This window comes from Pipistrellus hanaki, assembly GCF_964339955.1.
Source record: "Pipistrellus hanaki genome assembly, chromosome: 16".
Lineage (NCBI taxonomy): Eukaryota > Metazoa > Chordata > Mammalia > Chiroptera > Vespertilionidae > Pipistrellus > Pipistrellus hanaki.
Genome location: NC_140518.1, coordinates 48,150,266 through 48,171,552, shown reverse-complemented (window position 1 = coordinate 48,171,552; position 21,287 = coordinate 48,150,266). Strand labels below are relative to the sequence as shown.

The window sequence follows — 21,287 nt, the reverse complement described above, 5'->3', positions numbered from 1 at the left end:
TACATTTAGCATTATTATTGATAGGTATTTATTTATTGCCATTTTAACATTATTGCTGGAAGCAAATTCCAGTTGTTAGCATAATAAGGGAGAGAAGTTTATCAGAAGGCTGATGGATAGCTTCAGCAGCTCTGAAAATCTGCATATATTATTGCCTGCTGCTGGAACAGCCCAAGGCAGTTCCCCAACCTGATAATCTTTTTATTGTTTACCAAACTTTACCTTTGATATGTATATCTGTTTTGCTAGAGGGAAAGATGTGTGAATAATCGAGGAACTTAGTCACTCCTACTAAGCTTCTTCTGGCTCCCCCAATATGCCTTCCAAATTCATATTTCTTCTCTAGCCTCTTCATTTATTCGCAGTCCCTTTTCCAGATTCCTGAACCCTTATAGATGCAGGGTAACACCCTGGCACTGTATGCCTAGGTTTCTCTCTCTGTTTCTCCTTCTCATTAGAACAGTCCCTTTGGCTCAGTGGTGATGTACCCCGTTAGCCTTTTTTTTTGTCTGAAAAGCTCTTTATTTGACTGTCTATTTTGAATGACAGCCATGCTGGATATAGTAATCTTGGTTTTAGATCCTTGCTTTCCATTACCTTGAGTACTCGATGCCATTCCCTTCTGGCCTGTAGGGTTTGAGATGAGAAATCAGCTGACAGCCTTATGGGAGCTCCTTGGTAGAATTGCTTTTCTCTTGCTGCCTTTTTAATATTCTCTCTTTGTCTTTAATTTTTGACATTTTAATTATGATGTGTATTGGCATGAGCCTGTTCGGGTTCTTCTTCATTGGGATTTACTGTGCCTCCTAAACTTGTGTGACTTTTTCCTTCACCAGGTTAGGCAAATTTTCTGCCATTACTTCTTCAAACACATTCTCTCTCCCTTGTTTGCTTTCTTCCTCCTCTGGTACACTTATTATGTGAATATTGTTATGTTTTGTACTGTCCCACTTATTATGTGAATATTGTTATGTTTTGTACTTCTCCCTTACGCTGTCCTGCTGTTTTTTTCAATGATTTTTCTTTCTGGGCCTCTGATTGATTTTTTTCTATCATGTCTTCTAATTAACTGATCCAATCCTTGGCTTCTCCTAATTTGCTATGTATTCCTTCCACTGTATTCCTTATTGGTGCAATGTCATTCTTCATAGTTACTATATTTTTTTTCATGCTATTGAGTCTCTTTGTCATCATTATTCTGAAATATATGTCTGATAAATTTCTTACCTCTGCTTAATTTAGCTCTTCTTCTGGAGAATTCTCTTGTTCTTTCATTTCAAGCTTATTTTTTGGGGGGGGCTGCCTGTTTGGGTTTGTGTCTGTGTATTAAATATTGGGTCGGCAGCTAAGTAATTGCGGGTTTCACACATATATGGCTTCAGTTGAATTTTTAGGTTTGCAGACGTAGTACAAATGTAAAACACATTTTGTTATTTGATAGTTGGCTATTCAGCTGTTAATCAGTAAAAAAAGTTTTTTGATCTGTTTTGTAGTTTTCGTTTGGCGTTCATTGAAAAATGGAAAATCAAAAGGAACATTTTCGTCATATTTTGCTTTTTTATTTCCGCAAAGGGAAAACGCATCGCAAGCTCATAAAAAGTTATGTGCTGTTTATGGTGACGAAGCCTTAAAAGAACGGCAGTGTCAAAATTGGTTTGCCAAATTTCGTTCTGGTGATTTTTCACTCAAAGATGAAAAACGCTCTGGTCGTCCAGTTGAAGTTGATGACGCCCTAATCAAAGCAATAATCAATTCAGACTGTCACAGTACAACACGTGAGATTGCAGAGAAGCTTCATGTATCACATACATGCATTGAAAATCACTTAAAACAACTTGGCTATGTTCAAAAACTCGATACATGGGTTCCTCACGAACTGAAAGAATCACAGTTAACGCAACGCATTAGCAGCTGCGATTTGCTAAAGAAACGTAATGAAAATGATCCATTTTTAAAACGACTGATAACTGGCGATGAAAAATGGGTTGTTTACAACAATATCAAGCGGAAAAGATCGTGGAGCAGGCCAGGTGAACCAACTCAAACAACATCAAAAGCTGATATTCATCAAAAGAAGGTTTTGTTATCAGTTTGGTGGGATTACAAAGGAATTGTCTACTTTGAACTCTTACCACCCAACCGAACGATCAATTCTGATGTCTACATTGAACAACTAACGAAATTAAACAATGCAGTTGAAGAAAAGCGGCCCGAATTGACAAATCGAAAAGGTGTTGTATTCCATCATGACAATGCAAGGCCACACACATCTTTGGTCACTCGGCAAAAATTAATGGAGCTTGGTTGGGATGTTTTGCCACATCCACCATATAGTCCTGACCTTGCACCATCTGATTACTTTTTGTTTCGATCTTTACAAAACTCCTTGAATGGTAAAAATTTCAATAATGATGATGATGTCAAATCGTACCTGATTCAGTTTTTTGCTAATAAAAACCAGAAGTTTTTTGAACGTGGGATTATGATGCTGCCTGAAAGATGGCAAAAGGTCATTGATCAAAATGGGCAATACATTACAGAATAAAGTTATTTAGTTCCATGAAAAAATTGTCTTTGATTTGCTTTTAAAAATCCGCAATTACTTAGTTGCCGACCCAATAGATCTACTATGGCTTCTAATCTCTAGTGCAGGACAATGTCAGACTCTGTTTGTGACTGACCCTGAGTACCCTGCTTGTAGCTATTAGGAATCCACAGCCTGTGGCTCCCTCTGCTGGGGCTGGGTGCCTTTGGAAAAGACCAAGATGTGCATTAAGGTCTGCTTTTTCTAGCCCTGTGCCCAGAAGGGAACTATGTATGTTTTATACAATAAGCTTGTTTGTCAGTGTCTTTGTTTAAAAAAAAAAGCCCCTCCCATCATTGCTGGAACCTGCTGGCCCATATAACCCTTTTCCTGCATAACAGTCAGCAGGTATGTTTAAAAATTTCCCATAGCTTCCTGATCTGCAGAACCTGCCTCACCTGCAAGTTTTTAACGTTTCTCACTCGCTCCGTTGCCCTTGAGCCATGCAAGCCTGCCACCACCCACTGAGAAGAGTTTAGCCCTTTCCTGATCCTGGAAAATGTGATTTCCAATTTGTCTGCTTTTTGCTTTACAGTAGTAATGCAGTCCTCTACGTTTTTTTGTGTGTGGTTTTTAATTGGCTGTCACTACATGAAGCTACAAATTTGGCCACTTTTCCACAGCTTCATCAAATACCACACACTTTTAGCACCTTCTGGAGCAATCTTATGTACAGATTGGTGAACTTCCTCTAAGTTTTGGTTAACGCTGAATGATTCAATGAACACTGCTAATTTGCTAAGACTGAATTCACACCAAGAGCACTAGAATCGGGTTTCAACAAAGCTGGTCTAACACACCTGTTTTCTCCATAAGGCACATAACAGCTTTTCTGTGCCCTGGGACACTACACAGCATTTGGGGACTATACTTGGGTTCATTTTAAACAGTGAAATCACCAACAAAAACTGCAAAAATCATGGCACTAAGTAAACCATGAAAAAGACTTGTTTACATGGGAGAAATAAAGTGAGAAGGTGTCACTGAGTTCAACCTGAGCTGGGGTGCACTTTGGGAGGTTCAAATTTCCACTGCCCTGAGCAGGTCCGCAAATGACCGTGGAGGTGTCGAGAACTCTGATTTTGAAGTTACAAGTAACTTTTGGCAAGTGGGTGAACTCACAGATATGGATTCCATGAATGATCAGTTTGACCTAAGCTATTTTTAGCAATGGTTAGTATCACTAAAAGATCTCTGCTTAATTATTTTGCTACAAAAGCAAAACACATTAAAAGATCATTTAATAAGGCTTAATCTGGACAAAGCAGGCAATATTTAACTGATCACTTTTAAACATGTCTTTCCCTATTCAAAGCAAACAATGACTTTGTAAATAAGCCATATTCTGGTGCCTCTTCAGTAACAAAATGGCCACCTTTTAAGTCATCTGATATCCTACCATCAATAGGACACATGTTGACATTGTTTTCCCGCACCAAGGACACACACTGTTCAGATACCCTGACCATCTGTCACCCATCTTTTCAGCCATCAATCCTAAAAGAGGACACACTGTTATGCCTGACAAGTGTGCTCAGCAGTGTGGCTCACACACAGTATACCTAACACCCCACACTGTTGACTCACGTACAACCATCTTTTCTTCTGTATCACCCAGTTTTCAATGTAGTTTCAGAGGTTAATTATTCTGTCTTTATAACTGCATTCTTCTTAGGAGACTAAGAAGAGGCTTTTCATAAACATTCTTGCATACCATCCCCCAGTTACCCACTGCTGCTGGTTTCTTTTATATCCACTCCTGACCGACCTTTCACCCAGGGCTAGATTTCACTTACTTTCTAGCTCACTGATGAGCTGGTTATTATGTAACTTGACAGCTCGATGCTGTTCCACCTGATCTTCCAATTCAAATATAGTTTCCTTCATGTCTTTAATCTCTGCATCACTCTCTGATGCTTTCTCTTGTAGTTTGAGGCTGGTTCTGCTCAGCTGTTCCGCTTGATGATCACATATCTCCTTCAAGTAAGAATAATCCTTCTCCACCTAAAATAAAAGGAAAGTTCCCTGGTCAACGTAACAGGAAACAGTTCTCCACACGTTAGCATCAGACTCCTCAACACAACAGCAGAGGAAGTGCATGCCCTGCCTGGCAGCACAGACACAGCTAAGGCTATAAATACTCAGAGAAATGTGATATATACACAAGGACAAATGGGTGGATTCTGTACCCCTTCCTACTAACATAAAGGAGGCTGCACATACTTAAATGTCCTCCTTTCAGGCATCTGGTCTAAAGCAGCCCTTCACACCAGGAGGCTGGGGCGGCTGCCTTACCTCATATCTGCTACGGAGCAGCGCCACCTGCTGGTAAGACAAGAACAACACTATAAATCCTGACATCCCCAAATTTCTTTCACCATCAAATACTTGTGGCTCCAGTGGATTCTCTTCGAGTTATATAACATTAATGTCACAGAGAACACCAGCTGAAGGCACAGAACATAGAAATGTGCAGGCATCAGGTAAAGAAAAGTGTCACAGCACAGAAATACATTTTACCTTTCCAATTTTTAATCATTAAACATTTAAAATATACAGAAAAGCACCAAAAGTGATGAGATAATCATACAGACTTAACAATGGTAAAATTCTGCCAACATTTATTAAATATTTTTACTTTAATAAGATTTGTTAAGACCTCAACTTTCTCCCACCCTAGAGAGCAATATGCATTATTCTAAAATTGGTATGTGGTCATTCCTTCCATAGTTTTTATACATACAATTTTTACACAGATGATGTTATATTATACTATGCTTTTGCAGTGTGCTGTATTATACTGCATTATATTATACTAGAGGCCTGGTGCATGAAAATTCATCCACTGGAGGGGGTCCCTCAGCCTGGCCTCACAGTCCAGGAGCCCTCAGGGGTGGGAGGCAACCCAGCGATCAGGGGATGGCAATGCCCCATCACACCTCTGCTGCTGCCATTGCCGGCAGCGCAAGCCTCAGCCGGCTCTGGTATCTACACCTCAGGCAGCCCTGAGTGGCTGGGCAGCTGTCATCCAAGGTTTGCCTGCATCTTGGACCGGCCCTGGGAGGCTCGGGGGCTGAGGGGACTGGGGGACTCTGGAGGCAGGCGCGTGAGGTGGGCCTGGCCTTGCTGCGTGCCTGCCGCCCCAGCGGGGCTGAGGGGACCAGATCCTGCCCATCTTTGAGGGCATGGCAGTCAATTAGCATATCCTCTCCTTATTGGCTGTGTGTGCCACCATCTTTGTGATGGTGTGAGGGTCAATTAGCATATTCTCTCTTTATTAGATAGAATGGTATTGTGTTTTGCCATGTATTATACTATGCTTATTATGCTTTTATAAGTTGTTTTTGAGATATATTCATATTGATATACATTGCTGCACAGCATCCCACTGTCTGAATATACTAACTATTTTATTACTAGTGGCCCAGTGCACAAAATTCGTGCAAGGGTGGGTGTCCCTCAGCCCAGTCTGCACACTCTCCAATCTGGGACCCCTCAGGGGATGTCCAACTGCCAGTTTAGGCATGATCCCCGCCCCGCCCACCGCAGCGGGAGAGGTGTGGGCGGGAGAAGCGGTGTGGCACGAGGGAAGCCCGCCAGAAGTCTTGCAGGAATCTTCTTGCAGCAGGCCCCTAGTAGAATAATAATGAATGTAAACTGTAGTAAAAAAAAAAAAAAAAAAAAAAAAAAAAAAAAAAAAAGAGCAAGAGTTTGGGGTCAGACCTAACAACTTCTTAGCTTTGTCAGTTAATTAGCCTAATAACTTATTCTCAACCTGAGTTTTCTGAACTAAAAAAAATTAAGATGATAGTATCTATACCATAAAATTATGATGAAATTAAATAATCCAAAGGTTATAAGAGTGTTTAGCACATAAGCACTAAAATATTAGCTGTTATTATTAAAATGCTAGACGCCCAGTGCACGAAACTCATACACTCGGGGAGAGGGGGAGGTTCCCCGCAGCCCAGCCTGTGCCCTCTTACAGTCCGGAAGCCCCTGGGGTATGTCTGACCCATGGTTTAGGTCTGCTCCCCCTAAGGAAGCTGGCAATTGGACATCCTTAGTGCTGCCGCAGAGGCAGGAGAGACTCCCACCAACGCTGCTGCACTCGCCAGCCGTGAGCCTGGCTCAGGGCTTCTGGCTAGTAGCGCTCCCCATGTCAGAGTGCACTGACCACGAGAGGGCAGCTCCTCATTGAGCATCTGACCCCTGGTGGTCAGCATGCATCATAGCAACCAGCCATTCTGCAGTTAGGTCGATTTGCATATTAGCCTTTTATTATATAGGATGATGATAAACATCATTTTAAAAATATATGAATATATTTAAAGCAGCCTCTCTCCTAATTCTGTTGCAAGTTTCTGACATTGATTCATTTACTCATTCAACAAGTATTTATTAAATACCTTATATATGGAAGAAGTCACAATGTTAAAATTATATATATTATGAAAGTAAATAATCTTGGAATGATTGCTTGAGTAACTTTACTATGAGTAAGAATGTGTGTTATTTTTCTTGTGTTTGTTTTTACATCTAAGTTGACTACAAAACTCCTGCTCAATCCTGACATTGTTCTGAAGAGATACGGCTGATGGAGAGCCCTGTTTCATTCTGGCATGACCTATTTGTTTTGCAATGCTGCTACGCCAGTGCAAGGAGGGTCTGCTAGTTTAGTGTACACTTAAAAAAAAAAAAAAAAAAAAAAAAATATATATATATATATATATATATATATATATATATATATATAAAATTGATTTTTTACAGAGAGGAAGGGAGAGGGATAGAGAGTTAGAAACATCGATGAGAGAGAAACATCGACTAGCTGCCTCCTGCACACCTCCCACTGGGGATGTACACACAACCAATGTACATGCCCTTTACCGGAATCGAACCTGGGACCCTTCAGTCTGCATACCGACGCTCTATTCACTGAGCCAAACCAGTTTTGGCCTAGTGTACACTTTTGTTATGGAAAAAGAAAAATGGCTATGGACATCTCCAGGAGGGCAGAAGACTGTGTCATACTTTGGGAACTCTCTAGGAGACCCTCAGTGCTCACCCAGGAGGGATGAATGCTAGGCTTCAGAGACAAGTCCCACAAGTTAAAGAGAATGGTATTCAGGTCTGACTTCATGAAAGATATTAACCTGTGTAAAGAGAAAACTAGGCCCTTAGAAGGAAAGGGAGTCAGTCAGGGAAACCCAAAGAGGAGAGGTGACACTGGGTGCACGTGAGGAAGCAGCCCCTCCCTCTTATGAGCTACATGGAGCCCAGGGAGCTGGAGCACAGACTGTGATTCTGGTCCCACTGGCAAGCCCATCCCTACTCAAACATCGGATCTCGCACTGTCAAACCCTCAGGTTGAGCTCCCATCCCTCTTCACATGGGTTCAAGAGCAGAGCCCTACCAGAGGGGTGAAACAACAGTCATGCCAACACGTGACTGCCATGTATTCTGGGCCACATGCTGTCACAGCTGACCTAATAAAGGAGTAACGGGCTTTCTGGTTGTATAGTTGATTCTCCTTAAGCTTTAGCTCCTGCTGCAGAGCAGACTTCAGGCTGAGGGCTGGGACATTTCCTGGGGCAACTGCCCACCTCGAAGGCTTCCCGGTGAGGAGCTGCAGGCCTTCCCTAAGCTGCCTCAACGTGCCTCTCTTGACTTGCGTGGGAGCAGGAAAACAGTCTCTGTTTATATGTTTTTTATATGCTTCCTTTCCAGCATGAAGTCATAGGCTGTTTCACCAGGAGCTGACATATCACTGCCAGCCAAATGTCCTGGAGAATGGGGGGAAATGTCTCACCTGAAGGTAATTGAAATGTTCAGATTTTCAGCTTAAACAACTCAATCTTAGCCAACTTTTCCAATAGTATCCAGCCCATGATTTATAGGGAAGTGATCCTTAAGTTCCCCTAAACTATACCAAAGAGCTTCACCAACACTGGACTCCGCTGAGGGGACGGGGATGGGGCTTCACACGAGTGATTCGAGCTGATGCAGACATGATGGCTGTTTGGGCCAGGAGACAATGACCCTTAAGAGCCGAAGGCCTCTCGAAAGCAGTGACACTATAGCTGCGACCTAAAGCTTAAGACAGGGTCAGGCAAGTGAAGAATGGGGAAGGGGGTCAGGGAAGCAAAAAGAGAAGCAAAAACATTTTTGGCAGAGAGAGCCTCTACTTCTTTCGTCTGACGCGAGTTAGGACAAGAACTGGCATGGCTGGGCCTAGGCGGGAGGACAGTAGTGGGGCCAAGGCTGGAGGTGTAAGCAGAAGGCAACCACAGGGCTTCGCGCATTGGGAGGAGTGCTCGGTGCGAAGGGGAACTGCTGCAGGCGTTACCCAGGAGATCTCTGTGAGCATTTGGAGGAGAATGAACAGGGGTGGGGAAGGTGGACTTGTGGAGGGAGTTCTGTCGGAGGCTGTGGCAAATGGCGCTCTTCCCTACCCCAAAACCATTCTCCCTTTTTCCTACAGAGAATCCCAATTCTGTTCAAGAGTCAGGATGTGATCGCATGATTTCAAGGAGGGTGGATGGAGGAAGGTGAGTGACCGAGTTCTGACCACATATAAAGGGAGTTGCTGAGGGGGCTCCTGGGGGAAATGTTCTCCTGGTGAAGCTGAGGTGCCTGGGCACCTGCCAAGCCTCCTGCCTGCCAGGACTGTGAGGACGAGATGGGGAAGATGCTGTGCTCCCTGTTCCCTTGTCAGGAAGGCGGAGAGAACCGCAGAGCTGCCAGCCCAGAGTCCTCACATCATGCAGCCCCTGACCACAGCTACCAACTCCCGGCCTCCTGGACTTCTGATTCTGGGAGCAGAGTGAACGCCCGTTTGCTTAGGCAGCTGACACTAGGAGGTTCTGTGTCTCACAGTCCAAAACCTCTCCCGGGCTTCCTCCTCAGAGGCCACCTGTGGGGAGCCAGGCTCTCAGATCTCAGTCCTCTAGGAAGTCCTGTTCTGCAGTCATGCCTAACAGAATCATCTGCTTGCCACACCTTTCTCTCAAATTTTGGTTTTGCCAGTGGTTACTCCAGTTTGGCCCAATGAGAATAGAAATGTGGAACATTTTACCCACTGACACATAAATTAAAATTCTCCCATTATGAAAAGAGAGATAGTATTTACAAAATGTGCAATATGTATTTTCTTTTCCTACTAGAGGCCCCGTACATGGATTTGTGAATGGGGGGGTCTGATCGGGCCTGGGCAGGCAGAGGGAGGGGATGCAGGAGGTTGGCCAGCTGGCCCTATCCAACTGGGACGGGGGAGCTGATCGTGGGGAGACTAGCCAGAGGAGGGGCTGCGGGTGATTGGTTGGCCGGCCCTGCCCCCTGATAGAACTCCTAGTCAAACTCCCAGTAGACAGGACAATCTGCATATTAGCCTTTTATTATATAAGACATCCATTCATTCACCTAATGACTTCCTTTTCCAAATTCTTACCATCTTTTCATCTGTAAAATTACCATTAAACCACATCCCCAAGAATAAGAAAAAACTCTTTCCTTCATGAAGCAACTACCTGCCTGGGAAATCCTCATGATTCTTTAAGCATTTTATGCTGAGATTCAAACACAATTAAGGATGCATGTAGTAAACTGTTATAACTTACTAGAGGCCCAGTGCACAAAATTTGTGCATGGGGGTGAGAGGGTGTGTCCCTCAGCCCATACTGCACCCTCTCCAATCTGGGACCCCTGAGGGATGTCCAACTGGTAGGATTAGGCCTAAACGGGAAGTCAGACATCCCTCTCACTATCCAGGACTGCTGGCTCCCAATTAGGCCTGCCTGCCTGATTGCCCCGAACGGCTTCTAACTGCCAGCCTGATCACCCCCTAAACTAGGGGTGTCGAACTCAATCAGAGAAGGGGCCAAAATATAAAATCCAGCCTAAATCGCGGGCCGAATGGTTTACTGAACAGTCATAAACTGACAATGTCATAAACTGACAGCGGAGTGCAGTGATGACAGCACGGTGCGGGCCACATTGCAAGGCCTGGCGGGCTGGATTTGGCCTGCGGGCCTTGTGTTTGACACATGTGCCCTAAACACTTCCCTCTCAGCTGATTGACACTAACTGCTCCCCTGCCAATCTGATTGCCCCTAACTGCCCTCCTCTGTTGGTCTGGTCCCTCCCAACTGCCCTCCCCTGCTAGCCTGATTGCCCACAATTGCCCTCCCCTGCTGGCCATCTTATGGCAGCCATCTTGTGTCCACATGGGGGCGACCATCTTTGAGCACATGGCGGCTATCTTGTGTGTTGGAGTGATGGTCACTTTGCATATTACCTCTTTATTATTGATAGATACGATAGTATGGACCTAGCAGTTGTTGCAATTAGTGATCATTTCACCTCTAGTGTTCCCTGACCACTCACAGTGAGTGTGTAACCTCCTTGCTCCTCTGGAAGAGACACGAGTTTCTATAGAAAGAACTGAATTTGTAAGGCTATATCACCGATAAGCTTTCAAACTCAGGGGGCAGAGGGATAAAAATCAGTATTTCCTTTTAAAACTTCTAGGTTTCAAGTCTTATAAAATTTCTCTAACTTGAAATCAAGATCACAAATGACTGAAAACTTCAAAGCTAAAAAATGTAACCCTAATTGCATTAGAGTCTGGAAAAACAATAACCCTAGGCCCCTCCATGCTGCTGGCTGGCGGGGAGGTTCAGACTCCAGGATTCTGTGGAATTAGCCCCTCCTCAAAGGTGTACAAAGGCATGTTGTACATGTGGGTATCAGAAAAGCGGAAAAGGATGGTGATATTAGCAACGAGAGGGGGGAAAAAAGTCTACAAAACATCCATACAATTCTTTTAAATATTTTATGAATTTTGTATGAGGATTCATATAAATTTCAGACCCAGCTGGACTGGGGGGGGGGAAAAAAAGCCCATTTTCAGGCTTTTCAGAGGCTCTCTGAACAATCGCTGAGTCACTGAACTGGAAACATACACAGATTTATTTTATCTATTAGGTTACGGGCAGCCTGGCATTGCCTCTCCTCCTCTTTGGAAACAGGTTACTTTGTTCCTGCCTCATAGTATTCACCTTCTGTGAAAATCACAGTGGATAAAAGCAGAGCTCCAGGGCAATAGCTGCTCATCACCCAGCAGTCTGCTTTGGTGTCTAATAGGACAGTCACTTTGAGTCTAGCTGAAAGTTCTTTGCAAAAAATCAAGTGAAGCTATTGAGAACTGAAGAATCAGAATGGAACCCAGCTGTGCAACGATGGTTGAGCACTAGACTACATTAGAAAATCTGCTATAGCCCTAGCTGTGTGGGTCAGTTGGTTGGAGCATCGTCCCCTACACCAAAAGATGGAAGGTTCAATTCCTGCTCAGGGCACATACCTAGGTTGTGCGTTCAATCCCTGTTTGGGTGCACGAATGGGAGGCAACTGATTGATGTTTCTCTCTCTCTCTCTCTCTCTCTCTCTCTCTCTCTCTCTCTCTCTCTCATCTTTCCCTTTCTCTCACTCTAAAAATCAATTAAAAAACATATCCTCAGGTGAGGATTAAAAAAAGAAAATCTGTTATCATTCACACCCCCTTAACAAATTAAAGAAGAAACAACATTTTATTGCATAAAAACTGTACGATCATAGCAGATATCCAAGACCTACAGCATAAATCTTACAAATGCATACGATCTACAGTAGATGTAGAAAAATTCAATATCCATCCTTTTAAAAAAGTAAAACCCTTCTTAGCCAAACACTTGCATAACTCAATAAAAGGTATACTGCAAATGCCCCAACAGACATCCTGTGTAACGTTAAAAGCGCTCCCTTTAAATAAGGAGCAGGGCCAGCATCCTTCCACTGTCACCTTTACCATCAACACTATACAACAGCAAGAGGCCTGCCCAGGCCACACACTTCACTGTCAGCCACGATGAAACACAGGCTCCTCCTCCCCGACCAGCACCGGACAGCCGTCATTACAGTTTGTGCCACAAGTGCCCCTCTTTGCTGTGGGCATGAGTCCCTCTGCCTTATCATTTGAACTGTGGTTGCTGGTGGACTACATAGGCTGGTGATATGCCCAGGAGGACTGGGTTTTACTGTCCGATGGTAACAGAAAAGGGCAGCAAGATTAGTACAAGTTACAGCTTCACTGCAACTCCAGAGCAGGTCCCTGTACACAGGACCGCAGAGAAGCACACACCCAGAGTCTTGATATACACAAAGGAAACTCCATGTGACACCAGATCTCACATCTTTTATCTTATACTCTTCACTCAAAATACTAGCTAGAACCTTTTCCCTCCTTTTCTCTTAAATTTGATCATTTTAATCAGCAACCAATAGATAAAAATATGGAATATATGAGTAATATAATTAACAACTTGATTTAAAACAAGTTGTACCTTGCACAGAGAATGCAAATGCTTTTCCTTTTTCTCCAAATTAGATTTATTTATCCCCAAAATTCCAGATTTTATTGTCTTCCCTAAGCCAAAGCTATAATAAAGGGCAAATTCATACCTCTAAATGCTTTCATTATCAACCAAGTAAGGACAAACTTAAATTAACAAAGATTTTTATTAGGAAGAAACCAAGGAAGTGTACAAAAAGCAGGATGAAAGGACAATAAAGATAAATCAGAAACAAATTAATCAGAAACAGATGAACAGTGGAACTGATAAGTTACTCTGACTGGGCTTTGTATTCATAAAACATCGAGTGACATACTCCCTTCCCTGAATAGGAAGATTAAAAATTTTTAAGTATGTCAATACCAGTTTGTATGCATGGCCAAATGTACATAAACTGGGGAAACGTCTCAAGACATATTAGTACAGCAAAATGTTAGCAATATTTTATCAAGCAGTTAGATTAAAGGTAATATTTTCTTTATACTTTTCCATATTTTAAAGCCTTCTGTAATGAATATGCAGTTTATGACCAGAAAAAAATAAGCTATTGTTTTAAGATGCCAAATTAATTTTCATTGACATATTTAATGTAATAACAATATAAATAGCAAAGAAATAGATGAAGGACCGATGGAGGATTTAAAAAAGGTCTCCTAAGAGATTAAACATTTTGTAATGGGGTAAGGGAAGGGGACAATTCCACCACAGACGTCACAACTTAATGGAAAGCTACAATTACCAACCACAGTCCGAATGGGCACTTGGCTAGCGCCTTCAATGAAACTGCTGCCATGCTTCAATAAAATGCTGTGAATTTAGGACATAGACAAGGATAAAGCTCCCAACACTATCCACTACTTAGCTCATTACACAGCCCAATGACGAAATCAGGTTTTTCCTTAAAAATAGTCACAACCCTGAAGTAGGTGAGAAGATGTTTTCAACTGCATTCACGGAGGAACACCTAAATCACAGACCCAGAGCTCAGAGAAATTGGGACACAGGAAGCTACCTGCCCATACTGTCCAGCACTCCTCTGTGAGTGAGCAGAATCCTACCTAATAAAAAGCAATATGCAAATTGACTATACCTCCCCTACACCCACAAGCCACGCCCACAATCCAATCAGGAGCAAATATGCAAATAAGCCCAACCAAGATGGATGTGGCCACAGAGAGCAGGAGGGAGGCTTGGGTTTCCCCAGCAATGAAGGAAGCCAAGCTTTCTGCCTGCCCTTGCTGGCCTAGACCTCCACTCAAGGCTACAAAGTTTCAATGATAGAAGATAAATAAATCCCAACAAAAAAGGCGGCAGCCACAGAGTTGGAGAGAGCAGGAGGCTAGGGTTTCCCCGGGTGATGGAGGAAGCCAAGCTTCTGTAGCCCTGGAGGGCCTAGGCCTCCCCTCCAGGCTACAAAGTTTCAATTGTACAAGATAAAAAAATCCCAGATACCAGGGCCTCCACTTGGGTTGCTGAGGGGCGTGGGGGCCTGCAAACCACCACAGGCTCCTCGTCCAGGCCCCCCAATGCCCTGAGGAAACCCCCACCCTGATCCAGGACACCCTTCAGGGCAAATCAGCTGGCCCCCACCCATGTACCAAGCCTCTATCCTATCTAATAAAAGAGTAATGCAGATTGACCATAATTCCAACACGCAAGATGGCTGCCCCCATGTGGTCAAAGATCCTGCCCCCCATGTGGACACAAGATAGCCACCGCATGATGGCCAGCAGAGGAGGGCAGTTGGGAGAGACCAGGTCAGCAGGGAGAGCTGTTGGGAGGAACTAGGCCTGCAAGGGAGGGCAGCTGGGGGTGATCAAACCTGCAGGGGAGGGCAGTTAGGGGTGACCAGGCTGGTAGAGGAGGGAAGTTGGGGGTGACCAGGCCTGCAGGGAAGGGCAGTTGGGGGGGGAGGGGACCCAGGCCTGCAGGGGATAGCAGTTGGGGGGGACCAGGCATGCAGGGGAAGGGAGTTAGGGGTGACCAGGCCTGCAGGGAAGGGCAGTTGGGGGCGGGGGGGACCCAGGCCTGCAGGGGATAGCAGTTGGGGGGGACCAGGCCTGCAGGGGAAGGGAGTTAGGGGTGACCAGGCCTACAGGGGAGGGCAGTTAGGGGCAATCAGGCTGGCAGGGGAGCAGTTAGGCATCAATCAGCTTGGCAGGGGAGTGATCAGGCTGGCTGGCAGAAGCACTTAGGGGCAATCAGGAAGACAGGTAGGCGAGCAGTTGGGAGCCAGCAGTCCTGGATTGTGAGGGATATCCGACTGCCCACTTAGGCCTTATCTCACCGGGATGGGGCCTAAATGGGCAGTCGGACATCCCTCGAGGGGTCCCAGATTAGAGAGGGCATAGGCTGGGCTGAGGGACACCCTCCCCTCAATGCACGAATTTTGTGCATTGGGCCTCTAGTATTTTATAACCACTATCAATCTTTATCATGTAACACAGTTCCAAACTAATTAAAGGATTATTTTTTTAATGAAAGAAGTGATGATTCAATTTGTGATCTTGTGTTGAGGAAGATCTTTCCAAGCAAAAAAGGTGAGGAAAAGAGGAAATGGAAACCAGATCCAAATGACCCACCAACTTGATGTCAACTGTTGGCAAGGTGCAAGGGGGACAGACTGGGGTCATGTGTCTGCAGGGCAATCTGGCTAAATGCATTGGAAGGTTTTAAAATGGTCATACTAGACCTGGAGCAGCGGCTGCCAGGCTGGGAGCGGCCGGGCCCGGAGCAGCTGGGTCTGGTGTGGCCAGGCCCGGAGCAGCGGCTGCCAGGCTGGGAGCTGCCAGGCCCGGAGCAGCCGGGTCTGGTGTGGCCAGGCCCGGAGCAGCGGCTGCCAGGCTGGGAGCGGCCAGGCCCAGAGCAGCAGCTGCCAGGCTGGGAGCGGCCAGGCCCGGAGTGGCCGGGCCCGGAGCAGCCTGGCCCAGAGCAGCTGGGTCGGGTGCGGCCAGGCCCGGAGCAGCAGCAACCAGGTCCAGAGCAACTAGGTCGGGAGCGGAGGTGACCAGACCCGGAGCAGCTGGTTGTGGAATGAACCAGAGCAACAGAGGCCAGGCCCAGAGCAGCCAGGCCCGGAACAGCTCGCTCCTCGCCTGCCCCTGCCCCACGGCTGCCTCTCAGACTTTTGTGGGAACTTGAGGGTCTGCTGAATCAAGTGATGAAGGCTTGGATCTGGATGTGTTGAGTTAGTATAGGGCTGGGGTGTTGATCTGTGAGTGCCTTGGGTGGGGCCTGGATGAGGCTGGTTGACCTATTTGGAAATGTCTTTTGTGTGAAATGTATCATTGGGCATGTGGTGGTATTATTGATATGAGAAAATGCTAAGTAACTGATTTACTATCTGAAAAGGGATTTACTATCGGGGAAAGGGAGGGAGGAAGAGACTGAACATAAACTGGACCTATGGATGAGGACAATGGGGGATGGGGAGGGGGCGGAGGGTGGGGTGGGAACCTGGTGGAGGGGGGAAGAAATGAGGAATCTTTGTAACAATATGAACAATAAAGATTGATTTAAAAAAAATAAAAATAAAAAAAAAGTAAAATGGTCATACTCTGAAACAAGAAGTCACTGTCCAGAAATTTTTTCTAAGGAAATAATGAGAGATATAAAATACGCATTTACAGTATCAAAAGACTGGACAAGAACACAAACATTCAACAACAGGCAACTAGTAAAGTATATGCAAAATATTTACAGAATAGAATACTATCTGGTCTTTAAAATAATGTACCAAAAAATGATAATGACAATATGCTCAGAAAACGTTACATTTTTAAAAGTTAACAATGTATACAGGGTGATTCTTCAAAAAAATGTTTAACTTGTGGGAAAAACACATAACATATGTCAAGAAAATACCAAAATATTGGTTATATTATTACTTGGTGGGGAAATTTGGGGTGACTTTAATTTTCTGTTACTAGCATCCCAAGCATGCTGACAGACATGGATAATTCTCACTAATTTTTTGTTGTTTTTATTGATTTTTAGAGAGAGGAAAGGAGTGGGATAGAGGCATGGAAACACTGAGGAGGAGAGAGAATCATTGATCAGCTGCCTCCTGCACATCGCTAACTGGGGATTGAGCCTGCAACACAGGCATGTGCCCTGACTGGGAACTGAACCAGTGATCTCTTTGGTTCATGGGTTAATGGTCAACCACTGAACCACACTGGCCAGACACTCTCACTCATTCTATTGATACAAGATTCAGCTCACTGTCACTTCTTTCAAAAAGTCCTCCTGCACTGCCCTCCTTTACCCTACATATTCTAGGCGCTCCTCCTTGGCACCAGACTCTGGGCTGTCCCTCATCCCTGGATCACACTGGCTGATTGGATTCACTATGTCCCCACCACGTTTGGAACTGCCTATAGTCAGAAACTGGGGGTATTTCATTTTTGTATCTCCAATCTGTCTGGAATCTAACAGAACGAACATGACTAAGCAAAAGATTCTCTGTTCTCTCTGAATTTAAAGACCAAGGAGGAAGTGTTAACAAGGAGGAGCAAATACTGATAAAGAGGTGTCTCCTTACCTTGGCTAGTAGACTTGAAACATGCTTAAGGTCACCATGTGCCTTTAGTAATTCTTGTTTGAGCTCAGTGCAAGACAGTTCCAGCTGATCTTTCTCAGCTCGAGCTGCTTTCAGCATTTCTTGAATTTCACAGCCCTCTGCCGTCTGCCCCACAGAACTGGCCTCCATAGCTTTTTGCTTCTCATTCTCCAAGTGAGCTTTCAGAGACCCGTTTTCCAGCTTCAGCCCTTCCAGGGTCACTGTGCACTCTTCCAGAGTCTGGGCCATCACGCTGCTGTTCTGCCGTTCCCGTTCCAGAAACCCATTCAGTCTTTCGTTTTCTTCCTTCAGGTGTTTGATCATCTCTAACGCCCCTTGATTCTCCTCCTCAGCCTTCCTCAAGCTGCAGGTCAGCTGCTGCTGAATGTTGAGAAGTTTCTCCCTTTCGAAGCGGCCCTGCTCCAGGATCTCTGTGCACTTCTGCTCTAGCTCCAGGACTTTTCCTTCCTGAGTGCTGGGCTCCTCCTTCTTGACTCGCTCTTGTAAGAGATTTATCAGCTTCTCGTTCTCATGACTTAGCTGCTCTGCCCTCTCTCGATGCTGATGAAAGGAAGTTTCCAAAATCGTCTTCTCGTCCACCAGCTTCTCATTTTCTGCTGTCAATTCCTGCACCATTTGTTGCTGGTCTGACAATTCCTGTAGAGTAGCCTGCAGTTCTTCTGCTGTGCTGTGATGGTTTTCCTCCATCTTTTGTATCTTCTCCGTGAGGGAGGCCAGGGACAGTTCGCTCGCGTTGTTGGGGGAACTCCCGGTGGTAGAGCACCTGGAGCTCTTAAAGGCGCTGCCCGTGGAAGACAGGGGCCGAGAGGGGGTGTCCGCTGTGATGTGCTCAAAGTCGGAGGCATCCGGCGACAGAGAAGCTTTGGTGACATCGCTACTTGAAGAGCCCGACGTCCGTAGCACACTTTGGGGGGCGTGTTTTTTACACTCATCTACCTCCCCGGACAGCGGGTTCCCAGGAGGGCTGCCCAAGCTTGACTCCTGGGTGATGGATGTTGGACAGCTGCTGTCACTGGTGTGGCTGGAAGCCCCTTCTGAGTTGGGTGAATGCTCAAAATAGCTCAGTTTCTCCTTCAAGGCCCGGTTTTCCTCCTCTAGATCGGCAAGCTCTTTCTGAAAATTCTTGTTCTTCTCCTCAAGAGCTTGTATCAAAGGCTCAGAGTCATCTGGTGAGACTGATGCTCCGTCCACCTTTGGGTCCAGAGCGTCGCTCCCTCCAGTTTTTGGAGTCCTTTTCTCCCTGCATTTCCTCAGTTCACTCCGAAGCCTGTTAATTTCACTGTCTTTGGCTTTGGCCTCTGCCAAAAGCTCCCGAACGTGGGCCTCGAGCACAGCCTTTTCTCCACCTTCGTTCTCCGGCTTGGGCCTTGCGGACGTGGTCCTCTGGTGCTTGGTAGGGGTGGGTGCACTGGAAGAAGTTGGACTAGACACCGACTTCTTTGGGTTGGAGGGCCCACGTGGCACAGTTCTCTCTCTTGAGATAGTTGCCGAAAGTTCTCGAGGAGCTGGAATGCCTGTGCGTTTGGTTGTTGTCACAGACCCTAGAGACAAAAATAGAAATCAATGAAGCGAAGCGAGCCCTTTATAAAAGAAGCCCAAGCGGCCTCCACCTCTAGGTAACCACCCAGTCTGACTGGGGTTTCTGTACGGCCTCCCAGAGCCCCTACTTGAGGGGAAGCTGACTCCCAGCCTGGGTGACTCAAAACATCCCATCCCCAGCCATGGTTGGTGGCTCAAGGCGTGGGCACACCCCGCAACTAAGGAAAGGTTTTCTGGGTGAGCTTCTGAAAGATGGCTGGACGTGCGGGAGACATCAGCTAAGCCTGGGACTGGCTGGAACCATCCTGTCATCGTGAGAGGAGGGTGAGAAGCAGAGAGTAGAAAAGACAACAGAACTCGTGGCAGCATTGTGGGTGTGGTAACTCAATCAACCCTCAGGTGTGGCCGATAGCTGGCCTTCCGCTTACACAACCAACAAATACCTTCATGGAAGTCACCTTGCATGGGGCTTTCTGTAACATGCAACTTAATACATGTGAACTGATAACCTTGGCAATGAGTAACAGTCTTTTGACAAAATAAACTTTCATATGAATTTTTCAATAAGTACTTAAAAATTAATCACTAATATATTTATACTGAGCAAACTAAGAAATCAAAAGATATAAATAATCCAATGGAAGACTGATCTGATCCAGTGACCTATTGCTTTTAATGTAAATGGTGTGCTCGTTTGTAACAATGGATAACAAGAATACATGGGATAGCGGCATATTATATTAATATATCTCTAAGGTATAGCTTAAATGTTAAAGGGATTTATATAATATGGAAATTATATGGAATTTAGAACTTATAATGGTAAATGTAAGGAATTATCTTTCATTTTCATTTATACTTCTACACTATAACCATTTTAAAATTTTCTTCCATACTACATTTAAGCTTTCATTTATGCTATTATTAAAGACAATGTTGAAAAAAAAATTGTACGGGTGAAACCCCAGACATCACTCTCATATGATCTGGAAATGAAACCCACCTTAAAGGTTAAAATGTAAATGAACCTGTTTTACAAACTCAAAGACCATCTGATGCTAAGGCTGCTTGCTGTGACTTTTGCAGGCGTGCTCCTAGTGCTGGCGGTCGCCAGCCTCTCGGCCTCTACAGTGGAGCAGAGGCTGGGGCAAGGGGATGCCGCTCGGCTCAGCAGAGCCCAGCACAGCAGCTCTAACCACCACCTGCACTTCCTCAGGCGGAGCTACTGCAATCGAACGTCTTGAACTCTGTGGTGATGACAGCATTGTTGCTAACTCTCTGACATCTGAGTGCTTTTAAAACGTTGACATAATAAAGGCTAAACTGCAATAATAATATACAGGAAAACTATGGTTTTTATAGTAACTTTTCAAATTAAGTGACTGGAAAGCTAAGAGCACTACAACACACATCTAATGCTTTCAGGTGTCCAGATGCCTTACCGGCAACCTGCCAGATAGGCATCAAAAAAGAAATTTATTTAATTATTCTTTTTAAATCCTCACTGAGGATGTTTATTGATTTGAGGGAGAGAGGGAGGGAGAAAAGAAAAAGGGAAGGAGGAAGGGAGGGAGGGAGGAAGGGAGGCAGGCAGGGAGAGTGCAATGTGAGAGAGAAACATGGATTGGTTGCCTCCAGTACAGGTGCTGACCAGGGATAGAACCCTTAACCTTGTATTGTATGAAATGATGTTTCAAGCCACCGAGCCACTCAGCCAAGGGCTAATTGTTCTTGTTACATAAAGATTTAAATCACTAAGCAATAACATTTTTTAGAATCAACAGTCCCCTAAAGTGAAGTAATCTTGGCCAGGACCATAATGAAAACTGAAAGATAATTAAAGTTTCACCACAACTATAATCAGACCAGGCAAAACTGAGAGTACAGGACTGATGATCACAGAGGTATTTGCCATGCCTAATAATGCTATGAAAATTAAGGCTCCCTTTCAATTATTGGATTTGACTATGGGAAGAACTAAAATAAGAGAGATGAACTATGTCATCATTTCCAGCGACAGTTTAACTCCTTCCTTTAGCTGCCAAATCTTAGTTTGTTCTCCACTTAGGTGTTACTTAACTTTTTAAAAATTACCAGGAATAATTTTTTATAACAAACCAAAGCACATTTATGAAACATATCCAGTTGTGGATTGTAAAACACATACCTAGCCAGGGACTGCGCCTGTGGCCCG

General features: G+C 44.8%; 1 protein-coding gene across 9 annotated transcripts in view; it reads right to left on the bottom strand.

Annotated features, from left to right (window-relative positions):
- The window catches only part of SPECC1 (sperm antigen with calponin homology and coiled-coil domains 1), a 212,778-nt gene that overhangs the window by 74,188 nt on the left and 117,303 nt on the right, over positions 1-21,287 (bottom strand). For 8 of the 9 annotated variants that reach the window (XR_014792949.1, XM_084861498.1, XM_084861501.1 and 5 more), the window contains 2 exons: positions 17,516-19,095; positions 4,381-4,588 (listed from right to left, as the gene is read on the bottom strand). Coding sequence is in view for 8 of the 9 variants with exons in the window: in XM_084861498.1 (XP_084717624.1) it covers positions 4,381-4,588; positions 17,516-19,095 (1,788 nt within the window). In the remaining variant the exon portion in view is untranslated. The remainder of the gene's footprint in view (positions 1-4,380; positions 4,589-17,515; positions 19,096-21,287) is intronic. The other variant, XM_084861505.1, reaches the window with a different exon arrangement.